Here is a 21,247-nt window from a genome sequence, read left to right on the forward strand (position 1 = left end):
AGGCATCTTACTGAAGAGGATACACACACAGAAACAAGCACGTGTGAAGATGTTCAACAGCACTACTCATTAGGGAAATACAGCGTAAAAACATGAGACTCTGTCACACACATAGCAGGATGTCTAGAAACAAACAAACAAACCAAAAAAAAAAAAAAAAAAAAAAAAAGATTGACAACACCAAGTGCTCTCAGGGATGTGGAGAAATACACATTTCCAATGGCAGCGTGAAATGGCACAGTCACTCTGGATAAGCTTAGCCGTTTCTTTAAAAATGAAACCTACAACTACTGTATGACCCAGAAACTGTGTTCCTAGGCACTTATCCAGGAGAAATGAAGACTTAGATTAAAACCAAAATCTGTTCATGAGTGTTTATAACACTTTTATAGTCATAATAGCCAAAACCTGTCACTCCCCCTCTTCGTGGAGGAACGACACAGGACCCTGCGCTGTTCTTTCGTCTGCTCGGCCCTCCCCGGGTTTGCTGCTGGTTCTTCCCGGGTTGGCTACTATCCCTTCCACCTCCGTGGAAGGGCAGTTCCCCCTGGCCGCATTCCCCACTTCCGCAGGGGAGCGGCACACCGCCGGCCGGCTTTCTCGGGGGCTGCACGGGTTCCCTTAGATGTTCCCCATAGATGTTCCTGGTGCATGCCGTCTCTCTCCTCCTTTATAGTCCTCCTCCGCCAATCCTAACTCGGCTGCCCACACGCCGAGTACGCTGCTCTCCAATCAGGAGCAAGTCCTACAATTTATTAGTTGAACTGGAGGCAGCTGTGCGGAAGCTGTTTACTTCTCTCCCAGCGCCATATTGTGGGAGAGCAGATGCATAGAATAAGTCCTAATTCGAGTAACTTAGTCTAGTCCGGATTGCTCCCCACAGATCCCCCTTTCTTTTTATTTTTTAGCGTTGATATGCGCCTGTCTTCGGTGTCCCGCGGCACACACTCTGCTCTACTTGCTAGAGTTGCCACAGGCTCTTACAAGTCCTATCAGGCAAACCGAATCCGGGTCCTCTCTTCGCCATGTTGTGAGGAGGTTTTTAGGCGCTGATGCGTGCCTGTGTTCGGTGCCCTGCAGCGCATGCTCTGCTCTGCTAGAACTGCCTGCAGGTGCTTACAAAACCTATCAGGCAAACCGAATCCAAGCCTTCTCATTGCCGTATTGTGGGGGAGACTTATTAGTGTTGGTTTGTGCCTATCTTCGGTGACCTGCAGCTCATGCTTTGGTCGAGCTGCTTGCTGGCGCTTACCGCCTTAAATCAGGCAGACCGAATCCAAGCCTTCTAATTGTTGCATTGTGGGGAAGCCTTACTGATGTTAATTCGTGCCTGTCTTCGGTGACCTGCGGCGCATAAGCTGCTAGCCGCCCAGGTGCTCATCGCCTCACTTAATCAGGCAGACCGAATCCAAGCTCTCACATTGCAGTGTTGTAGGGAGGCCTTTCTATTTCTCTATTTCTCTATCTCCGGGCATTCCTGTTTCTCCCATTTTACTTCTATCTTCCAGCATTCCTATTTCTCTCATCTTACTTCTAAGCTTCTGTTTCTCTTATCCCCGCAGCTTTCCAGCGCCTCGCCCCGCCGGCGGGTTCCCGGCTCTGCGCCGCTTCAGCCCGCGCCTCATCTGCGCGGTTCGGCTTCGCGCGCTCCGCGGTCTCCACGCTTAACCCTTTCGCGTCTGAACCACAGCCTCGCGCCAGTCCCGTTCCCTATCTATTCACGCCCCGTGCTCTCTGCACGCGGCGGCTTCCGCGAGTAACACAGCGTAGCTTACGTGTCCGCCACTAGCATTCAATCTAAGTTCCCCGGGCTAGCCTGGCGAATTCAACCCAGCGTACGTCTCTGCCCCACGGTTTGGCTTCCCGTCCTTTGCTCCCCGGGCTAATCAGACGGATCCCAATCAGGCTCACGTTTCAGCTTCTGGTTTCAACTTTTCGCCCCCTATTCCCGGGCTAACTTGAGAATCCCAAAGTGGCTTTCGTGTCCGCCTTGGCCTGCCCCCCACGGCTTCAATTTCCCTAACATTTTTCTCTACCCGGTATGTTTCCCTAAGTTTTCTTCCAACAATATTCCTCCCTCATTTCTCCTGGCCTCTCCCCACAGTCCGCGTCCGAGTCTGTTTGTTCTAGCTTTCACTTTCGCTTTCGACCTTAGAGATTTCTCCCAGCTTCCCCCCGTAGTCCGTATCCGAGTCTATGCCTAGGCTTTCAATAGCTTCTTCCGGCACCCTTTTTCGTCCGGCTTTTCCCTAGGCTATTTGTTAGTCTCTCTCTCCGGTATTTTCCCAGTTCTTCCCGTTTCTTCCCTCCTAAGTTTGCTATCCGTCCTAGGTTTCCTATCCGAGTCACGGCACCATTATGTCGCTCCCCCTCTTCGTGGAGGAGCGACACTAAGCCCTGCCTAGGCTTCATATCCGAGTCACGGCACCATTATGTCGCTCCCCCTCTTCGTGGAGGAGCGACAAAACCCACTAACAACCGGCTTGTCCTTCAGTGGGTGAATGGTTAATATATATATATATATGGTATATTCATATCATAGCATCCAAGTCAGAAATAAAAGGCATGGACTATTCACACATGCTACCACCTGGGCGAATCTCTGGAGTGTTATGCAGAGTGAAAAAGGCCAATTTGAAAAGCTGCATATTGCATGTCTCCGTTTATATAACATTCTGGAACGGCAAAGTTATAGCAATGGAGGACAGATCGGTGGTTGGTAGGAATGAGGGAGGAGGGAGGCTGTGTGTCTACAAAATCCTTGTGGTGCTAGAAATGATCTGTTTTCTTGACTGTGTCACTGTCGGTGTCCTGGTTGTGATATTGCGCTACAGCATAGCAAGTCCATTGGCGAAAACTACATCAACCTTGTGTTGGTTTTTTTCTGTACTGCGTCTTTTGATTGCATCTGACTATACTTGTATAAAAGTAAAAAGTTTAATTTTGAAAAGAAAGTTGGAGGAGTCTCAGGCCCAACCCAATACCTGCACAGGCGTCGACACCATGACTATGCAGGCATCGTGACTGAATCCAGCTCTTGGGCCACCCCTTGTCCTGGTTCCGCTCACGAATGGGAGACTCCTTCTGGTGCTCTGGTTTGGTCAGCTGATTGCTGTTATGGAAAGAGACCTGCGCCCGCCACGTGCTGGCCGCCCGATCATCACAGAGGTTTCCCTTCCAGTTGGACTCCCAGAGAGAGGACCGGGAGGAGAGGCTCCTGAAGGTACTGAGAAAGACTGCGGAGCAGAGCAGTCAGGGGGTCAGGACGGAAGATGGCCGAGACCCTCAGCTCTGAGAGCACGGCTGCATACAAAGACGGAAAAGCAGGGGAACAGCAGGCGCTCTCTGGAGGCAGTTGTGCACGGCTGACAGGTGCAGAGAGCAGGGACTGCCCTTGAACGGTGGGAGGAGGATCGTCCACACGGCATTTCAGTTTCTTTGATATAAGAGGACACGGGAGACCCAGGAAACCACAGACTACCTAGACAGCTACTGACGGTGCCAGAGCGAGGAAAACATTTCCTCCTCTTTCGCTGGACGAGAAAAGTTCATGGGAACACACTCCACCCAGAGACTACAAAATTTTGGGAAAACCCCCTCTCTCTCTTTCTCTCTCTCTCTCTCTCTGAGTGTGTGTGTGTGTGTGTGGGTGTGTGAGTGGGTGGGTGTGTGTAAGAGAAAACAGGCAGGCTTGGTGCTGTGGCACAGCGGGTAAAGCCATTGCCTGCAGTGGCCAGCATCCCATATGGGTGCTGGTTTGAGTCCTGGCTGCTCCTCTTCCAATCCAGCTCTCTGCTATGGCCTGGGAGAGCAGTAGAAGATGGCCCAAGTCCTTAGGCCCCTGCACCCACATGGGAGACTGGGAAGAAGCACCTGGCTCCTGGCTTCAGATTGGCGCAGCTCTGGCCGCTGCAGCCATTTGGGGAGTGAACCAATGGAAGGAAGACCTTTCTCTCTGTCTCTCCCTCACTGTCTGTAACTCTACCTCACAAATGAATAAATAGAATCTTTAAAAAAAAAAAAAGGCGAAAACAGGCTCGCCTATCTTAGGAACTTGGTAGGCTAAAACCGATAATACAGACTGTGACACTTCTAAATTTGAGAAACTCATAAAGACTAGTACGACCCAAGAAAATAGATAGCAGCCTAAAAGCACAGACGCGGCATCATCTATTAAAAGTGGGTGGCACAGTGGCTCAGATCCAGGAAACAGGTGGTAAGTTTTAAGTAGAGAGCAGTCAGACATAGGAATGCACTCGCCTTCTGGGTAAGCATTATGGACACTTTGGTCTACTCTATATAAATAACCCATCCATAATGGAGGTGTTATTTCAAAAATGGATGCATTTGCTGACAGCATAATTGGAATAGAAGCGGTGGTAGACCCAGGCAGAAGGAGCCTCTGGCTATGGGGGAATCCCAAGAGTCTTTCTCATTGAACTGGGTCTCGGGTCTTCTGAGTTGGTGCAGAAATATTTTGTCCTGAGGCAAAGTATCAGCTTCCGCTTCAGAAGGAAGTGTTGCTAAGATAGAACACGGCAGAGTATAAATTGTTAAAATAATAATTCATGACTCATAGAATGGCAGATGTCCTAAACAGCACTCTGGCCTCAGAATCAACCCTTAAGGCATGCGGATCTGGCTGAAAAGCCCATGAGAGTATTTCAGGCATGGAAAGCCAAGACACTCTGGCAAAAAAAAACAAAAACAAAAACAAACAAACAAAAAAAAAAACAAAAAAAAACAACCTAAATGAAAGATCTCCGCAAGTGAGATCCCAGTGGAAAGAACAGGTCATCAAAGAAGGAGGTACCTTTCTGTGAAGGGAGGAGAGAACTTCCACTCTGAATACGACTTGTCTAAATATGATCAGAGTCGGTGAACTCAAAAGGCTTCCATAGCCTTGGCAACTCAAGACAAGAGCCTAGGGTGATTACTGATGCCATAAACAAGAGTGTCAATTTGTTAAGTCAACAACAGGAGTCACTGTGCACTTACTGCTCATGTAGGATCTCTGTCCTTAATGTGCTGTACATTGTGATTTAATGCTATAACTAGTACTCAAACAGTATTTTTCACTTTGTGTTTCTAAGTGGGTGCAAACTGTTGAAATCTTTACTTAATATATGCTAAACTGATCTTCTGTATATAAAGAGAATTGAAAATGAATCTTGATGTGAATGGAAGGGGAGAGGGAGCAGGAAAGGGGAGGGTTGCGGGTGGGAGGGAAGTTATGGTGGGGGGGGAGCCATTGTAATCCATAAGCTGTACTTTGGAAATTTATATTCATTAAATAAAAGTTAAAAAAATAATAATTCATGAGAGAGGAAAGAGACAGAGACGAAATGCCTTCTACAGGGGCAGAGTCCAGTGGACCAAGGCTTCCCATGATCATCGACAGCAGCTAAGCGGCTCCCAGTCCCTCCCCGATGGAGGGTGGATCCTGTGCTTCTTGGGGTGAGCGCTCCTCCTCCACAGTTATTGGACAGGGAGCTCAGGGTGGGGTTGGGATGCAGAGGAAGGTAGGCAGGTGGGAGAGACAGGAATTCCTCTGGAATGCCGGACAGGAAGGCAACAGAAATCAGGCCTTAGCTGAGCTGCCAGAAATAGGGATGCACCGCATGTCATCAGAATGTGGCTGAGAGCTCGGACTTACGAGAAGAAACGGAGAAGGCCAGCAGCAGAGGGCCTGATGGGATGCCCCGGGGAGGAGAAAACCACCTTTTTTATAGAAAGCTTTTATTTAGTAAATATAACTTTCATAGGTCCAACTTTTGGATTATAACGGTTCTTCCTCCCATACCCACCCTCGCACCCCCAACTGTCCCACCTCCTACTCCCTTTCCCATCTCATTCTTCATGAAGATTCATTTTAATTATCTTTGTATACAGAAGATCAACTTTATACTAAGATTTCAACAGTTTGCACCCACATGGACACACAAAGTATAAAGTACTGTTTGAAGACTATTTTTACCGTCAATTCTCATAGTACAACTCATTAAGGACAGAGATCCTACATGGGGAGCAAGTGCACAGTGACTCCTGTTATCGACTTAACAAGTGACACTCTTATTTTTGATGTCACTGATCACCCGAGGCTCTTGTCATGAGCTGCCAAGGCTCTGAGTCCACAAAAACCACCTTTTTAAAGACTCCAGCACAGGTGGACACATTTATGGGGCACAGACAGATAATGGCCAGGAGGTATGTGGGACCTGTCACCGAAAGACCCACCCCCTGGGTCTCTGGCTTTGGATCATTCATGGACACATTTTGGACCTCAGTTTCCCCTTTATGAAAGGACCTTTTGTGGTACCTACTTCTGGGGGTCACTTTGATAATCAAAGGAGAGGAAAAAGTCTTACACAGCACAGAGGACGCCTGCTAGTTTTTAAGGAAATATCCGTGAGACAAACCCTGACTCAGATAAGAGACACCCAAGCACCTTTCGAGATGGAATCCAGAGAAAGGATACTGGTGATCCCAGCAAACGCTGCTATTCCCTTGTGTGTTGATCTGGTGTCTTAGCGTCTGCCGCCCTCATAACAGTGACGTATGTGGTCCTCAGCTGCCACTGTTCCATGAACTCCCGCAAGGTGTGCAGGTTGGTACTGGGGAAGAACTGTCACTAGGCTTAGCAACAGTGCCCACCTCAGACATGCTTAATAGTAGGATTAAGTTAGAAATACTAAATTAAAACCCAGGGGGAAAGAATATGCCATTCGGGACTGGCGCTGTGGTGCCATGGGCTAAAGTCCTAGCCTGAAGCACAGGCATCCCATATGGGCGCTGGTTCCAGTCCCGGCTGCTCTTCTTCCAATCCAGCTCTCTGCTCTGGCCTGGGAAAGCAGTAGAAGATGGCCCAAGTGCTTGGACCCCTGCACCCGTATGGGAGACCCAGAAGAAGCTCCTGGCTCCTGGCTTCGGATTGGCACAGCTCTGGCTGTTGCAGCCATCTAGGGAGTGAACCAGCAGATGGAAGACCTCTCTCTCAGTCTTTACCTCTCTTTGTAACTCTGTCTTTCAAATAAATAAAATAAATCTTAAAAAAAAATACCATTCTCCAGCATGTGCAGATTAGTATAGCTACCACAGGCAGGTTCCAGATTTGGCTTTGAGCTTCCTGGCAGGCAAAAGCAAGAAAGTAAGTATATCAAATTACTGAATTCTCACTCCCTGGGACGAGAAGGCACACCAGTTCTTAAAAAGAGACAAGTTACAGCAAGCTGATAACAGTGAACATTGTAATCACTTCAAAAGTACCTCTGCAGCAAATGCAGAATTTTTTTTTTACACCAGGATTTATTTGACAGGCAGAGTGACAGAGAGAAAGAGAGAGAGAGAATCTTCCATCCATTGGTTCACTCCCCAAATAGCCACAAGAGTGCGGTTGGGCCAAGTCAAGCCCAGAGCTTCATCCAGGTCTCCCATGTGAGTGACAGGAGCCCTCTTGGGCCATCCTCCGCTGCTTTCCCAGGTGCATTAGCAGGGAGCTGGATCAGAAGTGGTGCAACCAGGACTGGAACCAGTATTCCTATAGGATACCGGCATTGCAGGTGGTGGCGTAACCCACTGAGCCACAGCGCAGGTCCAGAAATGTTTTTAAGGTGACTGTTTCTTGGCTCTCTTCTCAATAATAACTGAGGAAAAGACATTGAAGCATAATTCCAACCCCTTTCTAATATGAGGAAGCTGGCATAATAGAGTCCAGTAGTTTTCCAGTGATCCCACTACACACAAAGACAGAACTCAGGACATTTCACACAGGCAGGGGAGCATGGCCATGACTGAACATCACCCAACTCTGGCTGGACACCAGCAACAGCCATTCAGAAACCTGGGATGCAGGATTTGGGGGCCAGAGCCTGGAAATCGGCACTGTGTCTGAGATTTCCCTTAGTGATGTTAATGTGTAGCCCTAGGTTATGACCTACTGATAGGCGGCGCAGCAGGTGAAGCTGCTGCCTGCAGTGCCAGCATCCCATATGGGCGCCGGTTTGAGTCCCGGCTGCTCTACTTCCAATCCAGCTCTCTGCTAAAGCAGCAGAAGAGGACCCAAGTGCTTGGGCCCCTGCACCCATGTGGGAGCTGGCTTCGGCCTGACCCAGCCCTGGCCACTGTGCCAATTTGGGGAGTGAACCAGTGGGTGGCACAGTGGGTTAAAGCTCCGGCCTGCAGCACCAGCATCCTGCTGGTTTGAGTCCTGACTACTCCACTTCCAATCCAGCTCCCTGTTAACGCACCTGGGAAAGCAGCAGAAGATGGCCCAGGTCCTTGGGCCCCTGCACCCACGTGGGAGACCTGGAGGAAGCTTCTGACTCCTGGCTTTAGATCAGCCCTGCTCCAGGCATTGCAGCCATTTGGGGAGGGAACCAGAGAATTGAAGACACACACACTCTCTCTCTCTCTTTCTGTAACTCATCTTTCAAATAAATCTTTAATAAAAAGATCTATATCTCTCCCTTCCTCTCTGTCACTCTGCCCTTCAAGAACATAAATAAACCTTTTTTAAAAATGTAAATAACCCTTTGGCTCTCCCGTATCTCTTGAAAACGTCCCCTCCCGTGTTTGGTGGGCTCCGGCACTGTCTCTGCGCATGATCTCCCAAGCATGAGACAGGAATCTTGGCTTTGGAAGGGTCCTGCTCTTTCATGCCTCAAGCATTCGTGTGCTGTCACCCCTGTGTGACATCCTCCTTCCCTGCTGGCCCCACCCCTCCCCACCCATCCCCATCCCTTGCTTTGCCAGCTCTTACTCATGCTTGTGCTCACCATGTAAATGTCACTCGCACAGGAAGGCTTTCCTGGACACATGCTCAGACAAGGGACCTGCCATCGGTCCCTTCCTGACCAACCCCAGGACGTATAGCTTCTTCCTGACCACGTCTTCCCCACTCTTCTGTCAGCTCTCCAAAAGCAGACACTACTGGGTCTTCATTACCCCATATCTCTGGTGCTCAGCATATAGCCTGGTGAATCCTAGGCCTAAGAAACGTTTATCAAATAGGTAAAAGAATATCTGGCCTGCCGTGTTGTATACAAGAAAGCAAGGACCAGAGAGACACTCACTCAAGATTCACATGTGCTTCAGTCCCAGACCCAGGTCTAGGCGTGATGAACATGATGCAAGTGCACTGATCTTTTGCTAAGTTTCAGGCACTGTTTCAAGTGCTAGTCCTCATTATCTAGGTTAACTCTCAACGGACAACTCTGCCATCCTGGAAGGACAACTCTGCCACCCTGGAAGCTCCCTGTGCCTCACCCCATCATCCCATCCCTCATCAAGCTCTGCCAGCTTCCCCCAAGAACAAATCCTGTGTCTGACCTCCTCATCGCCACCGAGTGTAAGCTACTACCGTGGACTGCCTGGACCACTGCAGCCGCCGAAGATCAATCCCCTGCTTCTACCCTTGGTTCCCTAATTTATTCTCTGCCAGTGGCCTGAGAAATATTTTCAAAAGACAACATCCTGGGGCCAGCGCTGTGGCGCAGCAGGTTAAAGTCCTGGCCTGAAGTGCCGGCATCCCATATGGGCGCCGGTTCTAGTCCCGGCTGCTCCTCTTCCCATCCAGCTCTCTGCTGTGGCCTGGGAGAGCAGTAGAGGATGGCCCAAGTCCTTGGGTGCCTGCACCTACGTGGGAGACCTGGAAGAAGCTCCTGGCTCCTGGCTACAGATCGGTGCAGCTCCGGCCGTTATGGCAACCTGGGGAGTGAACCAGCAGATGGAAGACCTCTCTCTCTACCTCTCTCTGTGACTCTGTCTTTCAAATAAATAAAATAAATCTTTAAAAAAAAAAAAAAAAGACAACATCGTGCCAATTTTCTGCTGAACATCCTCCAATGGCTTCTCATCACCCTACAATGAAATAGACCCTCCTTACCACACCCTTGACCCCAGCTGGGCCCCTACCTAGCTCCCGGACCTTCCCCACACCCCCCATGTTATGTCTTGTGTCTGCAGCCACCTGTCACCCTTGTTTCTATCTCAAGGCCTTTGCCCAGTCTGTGGCACCTGCCTGAAGCACCCTTTCTTCTCTCTGACTGCCCGACTTCTGGTCTCGGCACATCTGGTTCATTCTCATCCTCATTCACGCTTCCAGAGAGGTCACCCCCCAATGCATCCCGAGGTAAAGCAGCCCCTTCGTCATCACATGGTGCGGCATGTTTTCTTTGTAGCATTCATCACTATAGAAATGTTTTCTTGTGTAATTATTTATTAGCCATCTGCTTCTTTCACTAACATATTGACTCCCTGAATAATTTATTATCAGCCCCCAAGACTTCAACCGCCTCATTCACCACTCTTTCACCCAGACATAGAACATCACTTCCTCCTTGCTTATTGCGCACTGCTTCAGTTCCTGAATGAGCACCTGTTTTCCAGATGAGACAGTGGAGGCTCAGAGACATCAAGTCCAAGATCACACATGGTAAGAAATGGCAGAACTGGAATCCAAGAGCAGGTGTCCTCCCACCAGGAACTGCCCTCATCCTTCAAATCCACACTTCCTGTCTTTGAATCCAGTGCCCCATTCTCTGCACCATCCCTGAGTGGTAGAGAGTGAGGCTGGGCACCTTTATTTTTTTCCACCTGGAGAGCTGAGATCCCCAAACAAATCGGGATCGGGATCTCAGGAAGTGTCCTTGTTCCTGTGGATGTCGGGGGTGGGGGCAGGGGGGCGCAGTGGTGCCAGGACTGCACCGGCTGCCCCCTGCTGCCCAGCCCCTGTGTGAAGGAATCCTGCAGCCCCCTTCCCTGCTGCCACTGAGGAGAGCAGATCTCCTTTAACCCCATCCCTGGGCCTCTGATGGGAAGAAACATCCCATTGCCCGTGAGCCACCGAGAGCCACCAGGGAGAAGGTCACGTGCACAAACGAGACGCGCCTCTGCTCATGCCTTGAAGTGGGCGCAGGACTCTCGGCTACACGCTGGGTCTGAGAGCCGTGAGGTCACCACTCAGAGAGGTGAGTGAACGTGAGTGAGAACACACCTGGGAAAGGGGCTGCCGTCCCGTGCCTCTGTGTGAACTCAGCAGGAGGAACAGGGAACCTCTGTTCCGCCAAATGCTGTTTATTCACTCGGGAAAGGCATCTCCCAGGGCCTCAGCTTACTCTTCAGTAAAACAGCCACAGCAATCCCCGCGGCACAGCCCCGTATGTTCTTACCATATCCACTTAGGTGATGAAGCTGGGTAGGCAAGAGGCAGGAAGGAAAGTCACAGATGTGGAAATGCTTGAAAGTGAGGGGGAGCCGGCGCTGCGGCTCACTAGGCTAATCCTCCGCTTGCAGCGCCAGCTCACCAGGTTCTAGTCCCGGTTGGGGCGCCGGGTTCTGTCCTAGTTGCTCCTCTTTCAGGCCAGCTCTCTGCTGTGGCCTGGGAATGCAGTGGAGGATGGCCCAAGTGCTTGGGCCCTGCACCCCATGGGAGACCAGGAGGAAGCACCTGGCTCCTGGCTTCAGATCGGCACAGCACACCGGCCGTAGAGGCCATTTGGGGGGTGAACCAACGGAAGGAAGACCATTCTCTCTCTCTCTCTCTCTCTCTCTCTCTCTCTCTCTGTCTAACTCTGCCTGTCAAAAAAAAAAAAAAAAGAGAGAGAGAGAGAGAGAGAAAGAAAGAAAGAAAAAGAAAGTGAGGGGGAGATGAGATGGCAGGAATTGGAATAATATTAATAGTCCACACCTCTCCTTGGGCCATTGCCTTACATGCCCACACATGCTGCGTCTGTGACCCCTCAGCCCTCCCCTGCACGTGACAACTGTGGCATAATGACCTTCTCCCCAAGCAGGCAGTAGCCTCAAAAGAGAAGAAATTCAGTCTCAGACGCACATGGTCTTGTAGCCATCAGTGATCATAGAACGCCAGCTATTGATAGATGGGAAATGCACGTTTAATTTGCCTTCTACTATTTTAATTCATGTGGAAGTCTCTGAACATCAGTTCTGTCTTCTGTGACATGGAGACAGCGTTTCTCCCCTTGGTGTTTCTGAGAGCTGGGATCTCACATGCAAAATGCTTGAAGACGCACGACATGGTGCAACTTGCCGTTGGCTTTCTCTCTCCCCTTTTAATAAGGCAAGGCACTTCCTGCCTGCCTTCTGGGATCTGGGAGAAGACCATGGCATCACCTGACTTCCACTAGTCTTAGAGCTGTGTGGCCCAACCGCAGTCTTGAGGAAGCATGCACGTGAGGGGGTCAAGGTCGTGCGGCCACACACAGAGAGCCCTGGGCTCACTGCTGAGTCTGCACCCCTGGCTAAGCCTGGTCCCTTTTGGACAGGTCCCAGAGGGCACAGGCCTGCTGTTCAGACAGCATTCAGAGAAGGGTCACTCGGCCTCCATGCCAGAGGCCCATGCCCAAGCTGTCTGAGAGAGCCTGGGTTGCCTACATGAACTGGTCCTGCTCTCTCTCCAGCTGCAAGGGCCGGAATCACCTCTGGCCCCCTCATAACCCATCTGTCCCTGAGGTTAAAGGTGCCACCTCCAGGCCCTGTAACGAGTGCTCTGTGAGTGACCCGAAGCCCAGCACGCAGGCACCCATGGACCTCCTCACACTGACAGCCGGTACAGGTCTTATCCTGCTCAATTTTCCACTTTTTGTGCTGTTTAACAGCGGTGCGAGGAGCCATGGCCTGCCCTGGGGAGTGTCTGCGGCGAGAGCAGGCATTGAATTGATTTTCAAGATTAGCTGTCATCCCCAGCTGGGAAGCCGTGCACACAGGAACTGAGCAATCTTCCTGGGCTTTCTCCTGCTTCAGAAATCGCTTTCTCTGCCAGGTGGTGGATAAGGCTGGATTGGGAGGGCCCAGGAGGCCTTTTCCTGGCCAATGAGGAATAAAGCCCTCAATGCGTAGGCACGGGGAGACTCCAAGAGAATGTGCAGTGAGACGGGCGAACCGTGCAGTTGTGAGTTTCCTCTTGTTGGCAGTCAGATCCTGGGCAAATCGCTTAACCTTTCTGAAACTTTGGTTCCTCACCTGAAACAAACACATAGGCAGTTAAAACCGACCTGATTCTGTGCTCATGAAAATTAGAGAGAATGTGTATAAAGTGCATTCAATAGAATGTATGATGGCCAACTTTCCATTTTCATCCTTCAAGTAACTGATCTCACCCGGGGCTGTTCCCCGAACTATAGAAAATATCAGGGAGGTCAAAAAGGAAATGAACACATAAATATTTTATTTAAGATCAAAAAAGGTGTCAAGTTCCAGAGTCTAAGCTCCTGCTGGTTTACCACCTTCTTCGCCACGCCCATGTCACCTCCAGGGAGTTACCAGGCCATTCCGGTCTTCAGAGTGGATCCAGGGATTTCGCTTCTCCTGTTTCTTAGACTAGTTCCAAAGCACTTCCTTGGGCATCTTCAACCAGTGCTCTCCTACAGTCCTCCCATGCCCCAGCGATGCTGTCTCTGGCACGCGGTCCCTGGTTTCCACATTAGCTACAGGCCTCTGAGGTCCCTCTGTTGAGATCCACTGGATGCTCTTAGCTGTCAGTCATGCCCACTGCGGGTGTCACTCCTGGGAGACCAGCCCCTCTGCTGCCCTAGACCCCACGCTCATTGGTCCTCACCTAAATCCAGACCCCATCAGGAGCTCTTTGAAGAGGCAGCGTCCTGCGCCATACTCATTTCTACCCAGCAGAACCTGTATGGGTGAGGCCCAGCGCCTGCCCATGTAGAAAGCCCCAACTCATTACTATGCCCATGAATATTCGAGAACTACTCGAGTACAGCACCAGCAAGCAGTTGGGGTTGCCCAGTGCCCCTGCGTTTATCTGTGGGGAGGAGGCTGCAAACATCTGAGAGAGGCAACGCAGCCTGCGGAAGCATTTGCTATCTGCAAAGCGCCCCACACGTTCAGGGAATTGTGACGAGGACTCTTAGGGAAAAAGACTAGTTTCATATTCAGTTCGTCTATGTATCATTTCATGTAGCACAGTGCTGGCTGGCAGAAGGTGTGCACCGCATGTTGAGTTGTATCTGTATGTCAGCCTCCATTTGACGGGCCAAGGGGGTAGAATTATTTGATTTGTACTTACATGTTGCCAAAATGGATTTAGTTCTATAATATTGCACATTATTGGAGACCCACGAAGAAAGGTTTTGGGTATACACACAATACACACTGGACTAACAGAAAGAAAGATGGGCTCTCTCAGACTTTGAGTGAAAAGGAAAGAAAAGGAAGGATTATTGAGGGCCTATCATGTGTCTAATATTTTCTTATTTATTTATCTGCTTTATATTATCTGAAAGGGAGAGAGAGAGAGAGGGAGATCTCGTTCACTGGTTCACTCCCCAAAGGTCCACAGCAGCTAGGGCTGAGCCAGCCTGAAGGCAAGACCTGGGAGCTCAGGGCAGGTCTCTCAAGCAAGCGGAGGGACCCAGTGACTTGAGCCAACACACCACGGCCTCCCAGAGAGTGCCTTAGCAGAAAGCCGGAACAAGGAGCAGAGCTGAGACTCCACCCCAGGCACTCAGACATGGGATGTTAACTGCTGTGTCAAATGCCCACCTTTTCATATAATTATTCCACGCACATAACCTCCCAGTCTGCCGTAGGTGGGTATTACTTCCATCTTCAAATGAAAATTGTGGCACAAGGTTTAATTGTTTTCCCTACTGCCCTTAGTTACGAAGGAGCACAACCCACCTTCGAACTGGACTCTGGCTGACTTGAAACCTTCCTGCTTGATCTTTATCTCCTGCCTCCTTCTTCGTGTATGTTTGTGTAGATCTTCAAATTCAACGCCATGCACCCGGGTCCATTAGCGAACATAAATGAATGGACAGCTCCCAGTGTTGGGAGGTTGAGCTGGATTTGAAGAGAGGATTTCAGAGGGGGTGATGTTTGCCTCTCACTGTGGGAGGCAGAGTTTGGGATCGGCCTGGGAAGATTGTCTCGGGGAGGGAGTGTGAGAGGGCACGTGCACTGGCAGGAGCGCCATGAGTGAGTGCAGGGAGGAAGAAAGAGTGAGTAATCCAGACTGACTGCAGCAGCCACTCAGGCCCCAAGCAGGGAAGGCCGCCTGGATTCCCACTGCAGCCCTGGGCATGGGTTGTGTTTTCCCAGCAACACTCTGAAGCCTGGGAATTGGTGGCAAAGAAGCAACATTGGGACCCATTTAGGCAGGAAAAGCCAAACATCAGTGTTGTTCAGGGTGGACAGCAAGTGTCCCACTGTTAAAATGGCTGGCCCTGGAGCCCCAGCTGGGGGTACAATGGGGAGAACAGCAGAAGGGGCGGGGGGGGGGGGACCATGAGACCATGAAAGATGAATGACCACAAGCAGGAGTCCATCACAAGCAGGCTAACAGCTCGGATGCCTTCAGAAAAGGGACAGCAGCCCCTAAGTTGAATTAATTTCAATCACAAGAAATGGATGTGTTAGCCCACAAAGCAGGAAGTCTGCAGGAATGACACCACAAGACGCGCGGGGCCTCTGGCTCTGCCTCTCAGCAACTTGTGCCCCCCCCTTCTCTCCACATGGGCTACATCCTTGGGCCAGTAATAGCATGGCTGTGGGAATTCCAGGGGCCACCTCGCTCAGTACCTTATCCAGAGAAAACTCGGGCCTGCCTCTCCTCGGTAGCAGGAGACCCCCTCTTCTGTATCACTGGCCAGAACTAGGCTACTTGCCCAGACCTACAGCAGGAAGAGTAGGGGTGCCTGTGGTTGGTTTGTCAACTGAGTGGGGTAGATGTTGGGGATGCAGCTAAGTGGCCACTGCAGGGTGAAAAAGACGAGATCCATGCATCCTTTGTGCATCCGTGGGTGCTTCTCATGCTGCCCTCTTTAAATTCGCTCATCCACTCTCCTGGCGTGCACCGTCACTCTTTCTTTACAAGCAAGAAAACAGGGCCTCTGGGAGGTAGGCCTCTGCTCAGGGCCCCACAGCTCTGCAAAGCCTCTGCTCTCTCTCCTGCTCCACACTGCAGGCTCTGGGAGGAGAGTGGAAAGACAGCTGCTGTGTCCAAAGAGGGGACTTTCAGGGTTCAATGTCCTCCGGAAGACAACATCCCTTTTGAAATGTTACACGCGTGAATGGCTTCAGCGAACACCTCCGGACTGAGGACACGGAGAGCAACAGTTGAAAGCATCATCAAACACAGACAATTCCCAGCAGCTAGACCCAGGGGCTCCCCTGTGGGAGAACCCTGGAAACAACCGGCTGGACTGACGAGGGGAACTTTGGTACCAGACACGAAGAATTCCCTGGTCCAGTCACACACTGTGAGCTGCGTGGGGAGCCAGCCGACCTGCAGAAGTTGGCTCAGACATCATTATCTTCTTTGCCTCCTCCACTTACTTCTCACCAAATATGGAAACAGATACCTGCCGACCATCTGTCTCTGAAGAGCTGCAGCTCCACAGTTCATCCTACACAAGGTGGGAGCCAGATGGGGTGATGTTTGCTTTTTCCTGCGCATTCATGGACTGGGAAACCTGTGAGCTGAAAGCAGCATGAATGATCACCCAGGTGTCTTGAAGTGTGGAGAAAAATCAGAAGCCAGAGAAGCCGAGTTGCTTGTCTTGGGACAGTAGCGAGCTGGACTTGAACCAAGTCTCTCATCTCCCAGACCAATGCCCTCTCCATTGCACTGGGCTGCTTTCCAACCTAAACAAAAAGCAGACGTCATGTCTCTTCCTTAAGAGAATCCCAGCCCTGCGCAGAGGAGGTGCCTGGGAGAGTGTCCTCCCAGCATCCCCACTGAATCAACGGCCGACTCTTCTCACGGCCGACAGGACGTGTCTTGCCCTTTGCAGAGCAGGCTCTGCGCGGCCCGTATTCCACATCTTACTCCATGGCTCCTGCCTCGGTTGTCCCCTCACCTCTAGGAACTTGAGACTTCCTTGCAGTTTTGCTCTTCGGTCCCTAAATCCCCCTCCATATTAATAGCACAGCTCTAAACCACTAGGAATGACCGAGGTTAGGAATATGCAGGCAGAAGTAGTGGGGAGTGACGGCTGTTCTTTGTTTGGGGCAGAGGTGATTGTAATTCATAAAGCACAGTGAATTAGATTTTGGACTGATGGAGTCAGAGACAAAGTGGTTGGGAAAATGCAAAGATCCCCAAACTCGGATTCTCAAACAGAAAAAGTATCAAGGCTATTGTGCTGTCCTACTCCCGTTCCAAGCAACTGAGCTCTTGTCTAGCCTGACCTTGAATTCTGCGGGACTTGATGACCAAAGAAGAACATCCATTATAGGAGTTCCCAGAATGTGCCTCCAGGCCTGTGTACCAGAAGCTGACAACTGGTCAGCCATAAAAAGTAAATGAAGTCAGTAAAATCCATAACTCCCCTGAGAAGATGGGTAGCGTGCTGATAGGAATATCTGAGGTTGAGTCCAATGGACGGGATGGTAGAATGACATGGGTGTAGTTAGAGTCTCATCTTCTCCAGTAGGAACATTGGTAGTATCTCATACTCCTAAAGTCAAGCCTGCACTGGGGTTAACTGTCTGCTCCTCACCTCCTCCCCCTGTAAGTCACCATGCTGCTGGGCTTCAAGAGTGGCAAGCGATGGTGTAGCCATCCTTCACTCCCCCTCAGCACCCTGCAGGGCCCAGACTAGTATGGAGTGAGCCAGACACTTAGGTGTTAGATGCAAAGATGCAGTTTCTCTGAGAATCCTTAAATCCTTCATTTTGGCTGGCTTCACCCAGTTCCCTGCCTCAGCACACACATGTATCAGACACTGTGCTGAGGAGTTACATGAAGTATTAAAAAAAAAATAAACCTGCATAATTTGGGATCACTGGAGTTTGCAAGAAGGGAAAGAATGGAAGTCTCCAAGGCTGGGGATGGAAACAAGACCCATCTCACAGAAGCTTGTGTTGGCCACCTTCAGCACATTGGGCTTCCTTCCACAGGGCATGGTGAGACTTTGAGGACTTCAGACAGAGGGGAGAGCATTATACAACCAAATATTAACCACCATTTCCTGTGTGCCCGGTGTTTAAGAGGATGGTAAGAAGCAGAGATAGAAAGAGGGAAGAAAGAGAGAGAAGGAGGGAGGGAGGGAGAAAGGGAAGAAGGAAGGAAGGAAGGAAGGAAGGAAGGAAGGAAGGAAGGAAGGAAGGAAGGAAGGAAGGAAGGAAATAGCATTTAATTCATTGGTTGTGCTTATTTTTAATAAAAAAATTTCATGCAACCCCTTAGCACAAGGGCTGGAACATGGAAGTACTCAATAAGTGGGAGTTAATGGTCTCAAAACTTGGAAACAGAATCCCATCTTAGAGGAATGTTTATAAATCTACTGACTGCAACTGAATTTCAAGAGGTGACAGTGACATAGAGCTAGCTCTTCGGTGGCTTCAGTCACCACCTGGAGAAGCCCAAGTCCTTTCTTTAACAGGTGCCTGCCAAGATGAAGACAGAGAGACCCCTACTCGGGCTGCAGACCTGCCCCGAGGGCTACCACAGAAGAGCAAAGGCCCAGAGTCTGGGTTTGCTTGTCTCAGTAGCAAGACCCTGCACTAGAATTTGCTCCCTCATTACTTAGTGTCTGAGCCTTGAAGAAAACATGTAAATTATGCAGAAAGGCACCATATTGTCAGAGGCAAATGAGACCTTCATTATCCCTGTGTGAGCAGGCCTTAGCCAGCAGAGCAGAGAGAAACAGTAAACCCTTCAAGGTCTGGCGGCACAGATGGGTGCTCAAAAAGGTTCCAGGGACCCTCAGAGCAGGGCCAAACGCTGTCGTTATTCAAGCGATTAACACATGGCTAGGCACGTGGTATGTCTCTAATGATTCTGCTGCTCAGCAACCTTCTCCAGGGGAAGCTGTTTATCTGCCCACAACCCTCATCACCACGCCTTTCAAACACACAGGCCACCACCTCGGGAGCTTAGCATTCTCCTAACCCCCCACTGCCATTAAAGGAGATGGCCCTGCACATGAGATTCAAAGACCCTCTTGTCTCCGTGAGATACAATACTAGGCTTTGTCACTGCCTCCTACCCCCAGCCTGCTTACACACTGACTGTATTCAGATTTACCTCCTGCATTACTGGGGACCATGGCATCCAGGGGCTGGCAGAGAGTAGATACTCACTCAACATTTGTTGAATGTTGGCGTTGACTTGCCGTCTCACTCTCCACCCCCGGGCCCTGCTGCTATCTCAGATGCCCTCGGGATCTGTTGAGATACCCTTCCAGCATCTCGCCTTCCAGAATCTGCTTTACCTACTTCCACAGCCTTGTCTTCCGTTCCAGGAACTCACATGTATGGCCACACTCTGCCCCACCGACACTGACTCTAAAATCTTGACCTTGAAAACACTCATCCGTGTGACCACATCTGTTCTCCTTTCTCCTCTCCCATTCCTCCCAGGCTCAATCCAGGCTATCACCTCTCTGGAGCCCTGTCCTATCTCTCTTCTGCCAACATTCCAAGTATCTCCCATTCATATAGTGAAGGTCATAACATAGAAATTCTCCCCAGGCCTCCTCCAGCCCATGGTCTGATTGTTTACTTCCAGAACAGACTATGTTGTCATCTTATTATTTCTTCTCTCATGGTTCCTTAGAAAGGGGAACTTTTTTTTTTCAAAGTAGTCCCTCTATTCTTCCATTTTACCATCATCTTCTTGAAAAAGTGCACATTTCATCAACTTATCTCTTTTACCACTCTCCCTCCTCTTTGTCAAACTTTGGAACTTTTATTTTTTAACCTGAGTGCATTTATCTGAAGCATTTGGCAAGGTTAGCCACATCCTTCTTCTTCTTCTTTTTTATTTTTTGACAGGCAGAGTTAGACAGTGAGAGGAAGAGACAGAGAGAGAGGTATTCCATCCACTGGTTCACTCCCAAATTGGCCACAATGGCCAGAGATGTGCCAATCAGAAGCCAAGAGCCAGGTGCTTCTCCTGGCCTCCCATGCGGGTGCAGGGCCCAAGCACTAGGGCCATCCTCCACTGCCTTCCCGGGCCACAGCAGAGAGCTGGACTGGAAGAGGAGCAACCGGGACAGAACTGGTGCCCCAACCAGGACTAGAACCTGGAGTATTGGCACTGCAGACGGAGGATTAGCTTAGTGAGCCACGGCGCTGGCCCACATCCTTCTTCTTAGAAGCCTCTTGTTTGTCTTCTGCACTAGCACTCAACTTGGGTTTTCCTCTTCTCTCCACATTCATCCACCTAGGTGGCTTTCCCTGGAACCTTCACCTTTGCTGATGCTCCCGGAGGAACCACCTTCTTTTCTCATCCTTCGTCCACTTTGGGGTCATGTTACTTACTCACATGGTTTCTTGTGTATCTGTGTCCGTACTATAACTTCCAAATAAACATCTGCAGTTAAGACCTCTCCCTTCAGCTTCAAAGGCGTGGATCCAGCTACACATGGAAGCATCCGCCTAGATAGAGGACCATAACATTCTCAAGACTCTGCAGTATCTTCCCCATCATCTCTGCTCCACTCCCGAACTCTTCATCTCACTTAGTAGCCCACCATTCATCTTAATGAGAGTTGGGCAGGGAGTATCACACCACGGTCTACCCTAGTGGCTTTCCTTCTCCCACTGACAGTAAGTGGGCAAGGACTAGACCTGCTGTAGGACTGATCACACTACAGATATCTGTAAAGCAGCTGACCCTAAGGTATGAAGGATCTTTAACCTGAAAAAGGAGGCATTTTCAGCCAGGATAAAAGGGAAGCTGTTATTAAGAAATTGGCTGGGAGATACAGACCTCCAAGGCCTTGCACAGAGAAACAAAAATGAAGAAGTGATCCCTGACATTTGATCAGCAGGAGGCCCATGTTACTGAAAAACATCAGGGAAGCCTATTCCTTCAAGAAACCCTTTCCAATTTGGAAAAAATAAGTGCCTGTATATTGAGCTCTAGGATGGGATACAGTCAACTTCTTCACCATCAACGCTACTGCCCCAATCCTGTCCACTTGCAGATGTGAAAAAAACAGAGGCCGGAGCTGTGGCGTAGTAGGTTAAGCCTCTGCCTGCAGTGCCGGCATCCCATATGGGCGCCGGTTTGAGTCCTGGCTGCTCCACTTCCCATCCAGCTCTCTGCTATGCCTGGGAAAGCAGTAGAAGATGGCCCAGGTGCTTGGGCCCCTGCACCTGTGTGGGAGACCTGGAAGAAGCTCCTGGCTTCTGGCTTCGAATCGGCGCATCTCCGGCTGTTGCAGCCAATTGGGGAGTGAACCAGCAGATGGAAGATCTCTCTCTCTGTCTCTTCCTCTCACTCTCTGTAACTCTACCTCTCAAATAAATAAATAAA

General features: G+C 50.1%; 1 protein-coding gene and 1 long non-coding RNA gene across 2 annotated transcripts in view; one reads left to right on the top strand and one right to left on the bottom strand.

Moving 5' to 3' along the window:
- Nucleotides 1–21,247, bottom strand: part of LOC103348288 (uncharacterized) — a 220,453-nt gene that overhangs the window by 32,426 nt on the left and 166,780 nt on the right. The gene's annotated exons all lie outside the window — the stretch shown is intronic.
- The window catches only part of LOC103347974 (elongation factor Tu, mitochondrial-like), a 32,742-nt gene continuing 22,305 nt past the window's right edge, over nucleotides 10,811–21,247 (top strand). The window contains exons 1-3 of the mRNA XM_070067153.1: nucleotides 10,811–10,967; nucleotides 12,479–12,568; nucleotides 14,638–14,726. Of these exons, the coding sequence (XP_069923254.1) occupies nucleotides 10,811–10,967; nucleotides 12,479–12,568; nucleotides 14,638–14,726 (336 nt within the window). The remainder of the gene's footprint in view (nucleotides 10,968–12,478; nucleotides 12,569–14,637; nucleotides 14,727–21,247) is intronic.

Source organism: Oryctolagus cuniculus, chromosome 1 (genome assembly GCF_964237555.1).
Source record: "Oryctolagus cuniculus chromosome 1, mOryCun1.1, whole genome shotgun sequence".
NCBI lineage: Eukaryota > Metazoa > Chordata > Mammalia > Lagomorpha > Leporidae > Oryctolagus > Oryctolagus cuniculus.